This window comes from Arachis duranensis, chromosome 3, assembly GCF_000817695.3.
Source record: "Arachis duranensis cultivar V14167 chromosome 3, aradu.V14167.gnm2.J7QH, whole genome shotgun sequence".
Lineage (NCBI taxonomy): Eukaryota > Viridiplantae > Streptophyta > Magnoliopsida > Fabales > Fabaceae > Arachis > Arachis duranensis.
In genome coordinates, this window is record NC_029774.3 from 5,807,686 (window position 1) to 5,817,251 (window position 9,566).

The following is a 9,566-nucleotide window of genomic DNA, read 5'->3' on the forward strand; positions in this document are numbered from 1 at the left end:
TTTTAACATAAACCGTGGCAGCTAGCAATGGATTATGTGTTATGTGGTTTGTGTGTAAACCGTGGCAAGCTCCAACAGTTTACGAAGGGAGAATGCGAGGCATAAACCGTGGCAGGCTCCCACGGTTTATGAAAGAGAAATTTTGCTCACAATGTGCAGTCTAAGTGATATGTTATCTGCTATGTATTTGATAGTTTAAGCGGTTTGAGATTCTATGATATACATTATTTCCGTCACAGTTATCATGCGCAGTCTAAATGATACCACATTGATGCAATCAAACATCTAAAATAAACGGATTTTATTCATATGAAATTAATGCAGAAAATCAACATGGTGACATTCATAACTAGGCATCCCCGCCAGCAGTATCTCTTCGCTGGTCACAGTTCCTCCTCGTATGCCCAACCTGGCAGCATAGCCCACAACGCTTCAGCTGGTTCTCCAGAGACTGATCCATACTACCACGGATCCTGGTTGCCCTTGGATGACCTTCCTTTGCACGCCTCATGTTAGGATCAGGAATGATTGTTGGCCCAGCATATGGAGGTCATAGGCCTTCCGGGATAGGCGGAACAAAACCCTGCTTGTAAACGTTGAAAACTTCACTCATACGATACACCTCGTGAACATAAGATGCCCAATTAAGGCGGGAGTAGGCGCAACATGCAATGGCATGGCAACAAGGATAATGCAGCGCCTGAAAGTGGCCACAGTCGCATTTGTGATCTTTAAGGGAAACTCTATAGCTACCCATCGAGAAGCGCCCGATTGGTGTTGTCTCGGCCACGGTGTACTCCGATTGATGCCTGTCGTATAACGTGACAGTGAAGCACCTTGAGTCTCTTAGATTCCGATCAATTGCCTTGGCCAATGCTTGGCAAAATTCATTACCAGATCCGAGTTGTGCCTCTGCTGTTTGTCCCCGTACCACAAAAAGCTGAGCAAGCCTCCCGTAAGTTGACTGAACCAACGAATGACCGGGAGGTTTCGAGTTCCCTTTAGCACCGAGTTCACACATTCACTGATGTTGGTTGTCATGTGCCCGAACCGTCTACCACTATCCTCATGTTGGGTCCATTTGTCGTACTCCATCCGATTGGCCCATTCACACATTGCTGGATTCTCAGTCCGCATGATGTCAAACCAGTAATAAAACTCTGCTTCAGTCTTTGCGTAGGTAGCATTCACTAACATCCTCCTTGAATCTTTACCTTTAAAAGTTAGGGCAAAATTTGCTGCCACATGTCGAATACAGTACGCTCGGAAAGCACGTGGAGGCAGCCACCCAGTCTCAGGTGCCTCAAGCGATGCCTTGATCCCGTTATGCCTGTCAGAGATTACAAGGATACCCTCCTGAGGAATCACATGCTTTCGTAGGTTGGACAAGTAGAATGACCACGACTCTTCATTTTCTCCTTCCACAAGGGCGAATGCAATGGGGAGGATGTTGGAGTTCCCATCCTGCGCTATCGCCAACAGCAGTGTCCCTCCATACTTACCATACAAGTGTGTACCGTCAATACTGACAAGGGGCTTGCAATGACAGAATGCCTCGATACAGAGTGAAAATGTCCAGAATAATCGGTGAAAGTACACCGTCGACTCATCAACCTCACCACGAAGCCGAACAGGAGAGGTCTTCAACACGGTTATTGTTCCGGCCATTGTTGACTGTACTCCTAGCATCCAACATGGCAACTCCGCGTACGACTCTTCCCAATCTCCATATATTTGTGCCACTGCCTTCTGCTTCACCATCCAAACCTTCCTGTAACTAGGCCTGAAACCATAATCAGCTTCTGTAGCTTGTTGCAATACCTTTACCGTAACTGTAGTATCTGCCCTAACCAACGGAAGAATCCTCGCACAGATGATGTGGTAATCCAGCTGACGGTGATCATTGGAAATAGAGGTTGCCAAGCATGTGTGTGGCCCGTTGTACCTCCTAACCTCCCAAGTGCCCTTTCGTGCACGCAGCGCAACGCGAATCAACCAAGTACAACCCTTGCCGAATTGCTTGCATTTTTCATGATACTTCAGATGATCTCATTCGATGACTCTGTACTCAACACCTCACCGGATGCTATAGTCCTTCACACTCAGCACAGCCTCATCTTTATTCTGGAAAGATTGCACAATCTGAAATTCTGTAGAAGAGCCCCCGACCGTGTTACCACCGTCCTCCTGTTGACCCAGAACCTCCAAGTTTAGTGTGGAGAAGTGTGGAGGGTACTGTTGAGAAGCAGAACTTGAAGGTCCATGCTGCGCATGTGGATTGGCACCTGTGTCGTCGTCGCTGTCCCCGATGATATCAGCATGCTCCTGGTCAGAGTCATCGTCACACATTGCATTCTCTACTCTATCAGGTTCACCAAAGCCTTCCATATAAGGTAACTGGCAACCACCGGTGCCCACGACATCAGGCGGCTCAAAGATTCCTGCATTCTCCAACTGTACAGAACCAACAACAACCGTTCGCTCTAAATCAGCCGCGAACGTAGGGGAACCCACCGGCGGAAGATACGGTCTGACCGCAGGCATCGAACTAGACGCACCTCCCGCGGCAGTCGAGCTATGAAATAGAGCTGATGCCCCAGAACTATCGACACCAACCCCCAACTTCGCAAACAACTCGTGAATTCGGATCTCTGGAAAACTCCTAACACAATGGAACAGAACCCTAATATCTTCATCAGCCGCTAGCACAAAGGTATCATACTGAACACCGGTCGAGACAACTGCGATGGGAATCTTGTAGAATAGCTTCTTCACCCACTTCGTACCAAAGACGCCAAACTTCTGCAAGATGCTGTTCTTTAGATCTGACAAAGTGCTTGACGAACTGATGAACACACTTAGTGGTTCTTTGTCAGCGAACTTCACACCATAGCTTTTGCTTTTTTTTAATTTTCCCGGAGCAATGCATTATGGCAAGAACACTCTCCTCCTCACTTGCCATTGTGAGAATGATCTCTTATGCAAGTAGAATTTCTCTAATCACATATATATAGAATTTCGGTGTTCCTAAACCGTTGTAACCTACAACAGTTTATGATCAAAATTTCTCCTTTATAAACCGTGGGAGCCTGCCACGGTTTATGCCTCGCAGTCTCCCTTCGTAAACCGTTGGAGATTACCACGGTTTATACACAAACCACACAACACATAATCCGTTGCTAGCTGCCACGGTTTATGTTAAAATTGGAAACCGTGGTAGCTTGCCACGGTTTACATAGAAATGTAAAAATACACAATCAGATAAAAAATATCTGTTTTGTGTATTTGAGTAAAACTTTCACCTATTTTATTTATTTGGGTAAATTGTCCTCCAAAAAATGGTTTCGAAGTTTGTACACATAAATACATGATAACCCGTTATTACAAACAAGCATTACCGATCGTGTATTGGCGTATACAGTTACTGTAGTTTCATTTTAGAATATTATTTCACTGTATATGTATAAACTGAAGATATATATGCAAGCTAATTTAGAATATACCGAAGCTAAGCTAATGTATAAATAAATTAAAATACAGTGATTCAGTGAATATGTATACAGTGATTGGAGTTTCATTTTAGAATATACCCAAGCTAAGCTAATTTATTCACGATCAACGACTTCTTACGTGTATAAATAAATGCGGGACAGTACGTAGAAATTAAAGTGCGTATGGACCGATATGGAGATGTACAAGTACTATGCAAGTGCAAATAATTGGAGCTTGAAAGAGATTTGAACATAACAAGTCTATCGTAATTAATAACCACAAGCAGAAATAATTTTCTGTGGAAACATGGAAACGCACTCTGTATATCTATGGCCACGTACCATGGATGGACGCGTGTAGTTACGGTTTTTTTTATCTTCTTTTAAACCACCATTAATCGTTTTTTTTTTACTTAAATGTATGGAATATTAATTATTCAAAAACTTGAAAATGATCAAAATCAAAGTTATATGTTTTTCTAATATTTTTTGTCATATTTATAATTTTTTTTAAATACAGAGATAATAACTTCAGGCTCATCACTTCGAAATGCTTATATATAGGATGATGATAGTATTTTATTGTTCAAAATTTTTTTTTAGAAATTGTTATTTTTTTTATTAAGTTTAGTTTGTGGAGGAAAGAGGAATTGCCGTTACTTATTACTGGATTTGAGTAATTTGTTTGATGATTTCGTTTTAATATTGTAATTAAAAGAAAATGTCATTATCATAGTGGCATTATCCAAGCCTTAATTGTACATAGATACGATACTGTATGAGTATGAATCGAGTGGAGGAGAATGGTTTTAGGCCCTACAAGGTCGGCGACTGCGGCTGCCTCCGTTATGTACGGTCAAATACAATAAAATATCGGAATTGAAGTGTTTCCAAATGGTACCACGGCCTCCAAAGGCAGGCCCCACCATAAATCCTCTGTCTACTCCAGGTCATACTCCCCCAAGTTGCGCAACTTACCACTTCTTTAATCCACCCTTGCCGTCAACGTTATTTACTGAGTGCTGCCCCGAATCTTCTACCTCAAGCTCTCAAAACGTGTTCTTATTTGTTAATATCCACCTATAAGATAACCGGTGGCCGCTACGAATGCGTCCCAAACCCAAACCCCAAAAGAAAGAAAGCAAATCTTACCAGAAAGCTTCAATTTTTTTAGAATAGAATGGGAAGCTCCTCCTTCTCGGCGGGATCCCGTGTCTCCACTGCCAGCAAGTGGCTGGGCTTCGTGGCTGCCGTGTGGATCCAGTGTATCTCCGGCAACAACTACACCTTCTCCAACTACTCCGACGCACTCAAGTCCCTCATGCACCTCACTCAGGTGGAGCTCAACTCCCTCTCCGTCGCCAAAGACATCGGAAAGGCATTCGGCCTCGTCGCCGGCCTCGCCTCCGACCGCCTCCCCACGTGGTCCATCCTCCTCATAGGCTCCCTCGAAGGCCTCATCGCATACGGCGTCCAGTGGCTCGTCGTCAGCCAGAAAATCCAACCCCTCCCTTACTGGCAGGTACGAGTTTGTTACAACAGAATTTGTAAGTTGTAACCGCTCTAACAAACTAGTAAGTAGTAATTTAATCTTACACTTTCACTGAATCATTACTGTAGATGTGTGTTTTCCTCTGCATGGGAGGGAACAGCACCACGTGGATGAACACTGCGGTGCTCGTCACGTGCATACGCAACTTCCGGAGAAACCGTGGTCCCGTCTCCGGCATTCTCAAGGGATTTGTAGGGCTGAGCACCGCCATCTTCACCAGTCTTTGCTCCGCTCTCTTCTCCGACGACCCTGCTGCCTTCCTCCTCATGCTCGCTCTCATCCCCCTCGCAGTTTGCGTCTCCGGAATCTTCTTCCTCCATGAGGTTCCGCCGGAGAAGTCGACCGCCGCCGCCGATACAGAAGAGTCCAAGTACTTCGGCATATTCAACGCCGTGGCGGTCGTCGTCGCAGTTTACCTCTTGGCCTACGGGTTCATCCCCAACCCTAGTACCTTGTTCTCTCGCGTGTTCACCGGAGTTTTGCTCGTTTTGCTGGCGGCGCCGTTGGCCATTCCCATTCACGCTTACTTCTCAGAGAAGCTATTGAAACCGGTTCTGGACATCGAGGGTCAGAACGGCCAGCGGGTGAACGAGCCTCTGCTTCAGAACGGCAACAGGGAGGAGGAAGCGGCGGCGGTGGCGGCTGCGGCGGCAGAGGAGGAGACGGCTGTGGTGATTCTAGAGAAGGGAAGGGCGGCTATCGGGGAGGAGCACACTATATCGGAGGTGCTGAGGAGCGTTGATTTTTTGATACTGTTTGTATCGTTTCTGTGTGGGGTTGGAACAGGAATGGCGGTTCAGAATAATATGGGTCAAATCGGTTTGGCCCTCGGGTACACCGACGTTTCTATCTTTGTGTCTTTGACCAGCATTTGGGGCTTCTTTGGAAGAATCGTTTCGGGTTCGGTTTCGGAGCACTTCATCAGGTATCTTCCCGTAATATTCTATGTATCTGCGTGGTCAGTTTTGTCAATTCCAAATATTCCATTAAACAATGCTCACATTACGTTATTTAAATATCAGGAAATCTATGATGATACTTTGATCATAAGTAACCATCATATACAGTTAATTACTTTGTTTTCGGTCACTTTCTGATGCGTATATTTGATTTATAGTATTGAATTGTTCTAAGATAAGATATGTGGGATCGTCCCTTTTTTGGTTTAAAATCTTATTGGATTCCACTGTTGTGTTTCTAAATATCCCGTTTTAGAAGGCTAGACCATAACTTTTGTAGGAAGGTAGGAAAATTAGGTGAAAAAATATTTTCAACTGCTATAATTGACAATTGAAATCCCAATACCTACTTTAACCAACGATGCAACAAGCCTAATTCTAGGGACTACACTAGTGAGATTGAAGATGTTAGATGGATTCTACTGAGCTAACTATTTTGTTCCTTTTGGGTTCTCACAGGAAGGCTGCAACTCCTAGACCTCTTTGGAATGCAGCATCTCAGATTCTGATGGCTGTGGGTTACATACTTCTGGCAATGGCTATGCCTGGTTCTCTCTATATTGGGTCTACTGTAGTTGGCATATGCTATGGAGTGAGAATGGCTATTACAGTTCCAGCAGCCTCTGAGCTATTTGGGCTCAAATACTATGGTCTCATCTACAACATTCTCATCCTCAACCTTCCCCTTGGATCTTTCCTCTTTTCGGGCCTGCTTGCCGGCATACTCTACGATATGGAAGCCACCACCACTGCCGGAGGAGGCAACACCTGTGTGGGAGGCCACTGTTACAGGCTAGTCTTTGTAGTCATGACTGCAGCATGTGTAATTGGTTTCTTCTTGGACATTTGGATGTCATTCAGAACCAAGCATGTTTACAAGAAGATTTCCATGAGCAGAAAGTCCAAGAAATCTTCCTCGGTCACATCAAGTAGCTAATGATATCAGTGGTGGGGGATTGATGAGAATTTTTCTCTGTGATATCCCATTTCCACATAGTTAACTCATTGTTTTTGGTTTCAAATAAGGAGGGCTATTTGTTCATCTCCATTCTGAAGCACATAAGCATTCTATTCCCTTGATAGCATCAGTGATATAATTCATTTGATTCGATTTTAAGAGAACATTCAAAGATTGTGCGGCTTGTTTGGTTGATAAATGTTGTGCTGTTATTAGTTCTGTAAAATGTGAACTGGTGTGGTGTAATACTGTAATGTCAGTTGTTGTTGTTGTCATATTCCTTAGCCATTTGTAATCATTGTAACTGTAAGTTCGTTTAAGAGTAATGATATATTAGCTATCCTCTTAATTTCTAAACAAGGTAAAAAGTAATGGATGACTTAGAAATATACATTATTCGTTGTCCAAATTTCTGTGACAGTCTTGGAATTGAATCAAAGAGGCAGCAGCAGTCAGAATTATTGTTAGAAGGAAATGAGAAAAATAACATTAAAAATAATGTTGTAGCGGTGATAAATGTGAAGGAACAGAGTGCATAGATACATAGGCTTGAATGAAGGGTATCTGAGACAAGGCATCGCGAGACCATAGTTTGCTTGAAGGCAAAGATAGTAAGGAGCTCAAGTTTTGGTTTATGAGGGATCTGTCTGATTCACGTCACATTCAAGTTTCATCCATTGGGTGATGTCTGTCCAAAACTGAATCAATGTCATTTATTAATCTACTAGTGTGGAGACACACCAGACTGCTCTGCAATAGTCATTAATATCGTGGTCCCAATGACCGATCATAAGAGGTGCTTGTGTGTAACTCCAATCTGTAACTCATACCCATGTGATAAATTTTTAGTTGTTTTTTTTCTCTTGGAGTGATACAAAGAAAGTATGCATCAGAATTCAGAAAAGCTAATATAAAAGATTTTTTTTTATCTTTTTCTAATTTTTATTATCAATCAATTTTAACACAATATATATACACACAACAATTATAAGAATAATAAATCAAAAGAAAATAATTGAATTAATATATATTAAAAATGAATAAAGCTCATTTAAATTGAGAGAAATCGGTAAAATAAGAATGTGAGAATCTAATTATTTTTAAACTAATGTTGTAAGACGTTAAAATTTTCAATATATTTGTTATTTATTTATTAAATAAAAAATTTAAAAACTTCTATATACTAATAATAACTTTATTTTAGGGCACAAATTAATTAAATTCTTTGAAAAAATATCCTCTAAAATAAACAAAAATATAAAGTAGTAAAATAAATGATTAATTATCATTAAATTTTTTTAATCGAAAAATATTAGAGTCAACACTTTTTTATTAATATTAGCACTTTAATCCAATAATTTATTTTTATATTATTAGAGTTTAGGATTTATGAATTTTTTATACAACTATACTAAATGTATTCTAAAAGGTAAAAACTCAGGTGTAGTCGACTTCATGTGAAGTTGATACTTGAGAGCCGTTAGATGATTAAATTAATTTAACTAAATTTTCATTTAATGGCTCTCAACTATCAACTTTACGTAAAGTTGACTGCACTTGAATTTTCACCATTCTAAAATTAATCACCAAAATCAATTTTTATTATAAAATATATCTTAGGAACTTATACAATCTAGAGCTGCTTTTTATTCTAATCCAACAAATTATCGAGCAGTAGTTGGTGCTCTTCAATATTGTACTTTGACAAGACCCTAAATATCTTACTCAGTGAATAAAGTAGCACAATGAAAGCTGTTAAACGTATCCTTAGATACTTAGCTGGAACAAGTGACCAAGGACTCTTATTCCACATTTTCCACCCCTCTTCTGACTTGCATATTTTTTCCCTTTCAGATGCTGATTAGGCCTCTGATTCGGATGATCGAAGACCTCAGGGTATTGTGTTTATCTAAGACAGAACCTAGTAGCATGGTCTAGCAAGAAGCAGCCGTGTGTTACAGAAATCACCTGGTTACAGAATTTGCTATGTGAATTGCACTTCAAAACTTCCAGCATTCTAGTTATATATTGTGATAACTTAAAGCACGGATCAACTCTTAGCAAATCCTATCCTTTCATCATAGAAGCAAGCACTTTGAACTTAAGACTTCATTTTGTAAGGGAGAAGGTGAATCAGAACCAACTTCACATTGTGCACATTCCGGGTGTTGATCAAGTGGCTGATCTTTACACTAAACCTTTATCTCTACACACATTCACCAGATTCAAACGCAAAAGTACCCTTGAGTTTGAGGGAGAATGATAAAGGAATAGTCCACAATGTAACAAAAAATGGTTGAAAGGTCTCGTCTCCATTCTTGATTCTATCATATGTATAAATACCCTTTACTCTGCAGAACGTAGACACGATATATTATTAGTTGCAATACAAGCAATAATATCAGCTTTATTTTTCTATTCATCAAACACCATTTTCTCTTCTATACTTTTATCGCAAAAAAGGATAACATTAAGATTCGCAGCCATGAGATCTTTCAAGCTACCACCAGTTGTCTTGCCACTTTAAGGAAGTCTCCTTCTCATGATCTTCTAATCAGATGGTCTCTCCCCAAACAACAATGCAACCTGCAATGGAATTCTGAGGG

General features: G+C 41.1%; 2 protein-coding genes across 2 annotated transcripts; one reads left to right on the forward strand and one right to left on the reverse strand.

Moving 5' to 3' along the window:
* Positions 1-550: 550 nt before the first annotated feature.
* On the reverse strand, positions 551-2,962 carry LOC127745421 (uncharacterized). The gene is made up of 4 exons (XM_052258100.1): positions 2,889-2,962; positions 2,081-2,845; positions 1,059-1,846; positions 551-999 (listed from the first exon to the last, which is right to left on the reverse strand). The coding sequence occupies exons 1-4, from the start codon at positions 2,960-2,962 to the stop codon at positions 551-553; spliced, it is 2,076 nt and encodes a 691-aa protein (XP_052114060.1).
* Positions 2,963-4,458: 1,496 nt separating this feature from the next.
* Positions 4,459-7,309, forward strand: LOC107476550 (protein NUCLEAR FUSION DEFECTIVE 4). Its single transcript, XM_016096381.3, has 3 exons — positions 4,459-5,013; positions 5,112-5,968; positions 6,462-7,309. The coding sequence occupies exons 1-3, from the start codon at positions 4,672-4,674 to the stop codon at positions 6,937-6,939; spliced, it is 1,677 nt and encodes a 558-aa protein (XP_015951867.1). The 5' UTR covers positions 4,459-4,671; the 3' UTR covers positions 6,940-7,309.
* Positions 7,310-9,566: the final 2,257 nt, after the last annotated feature.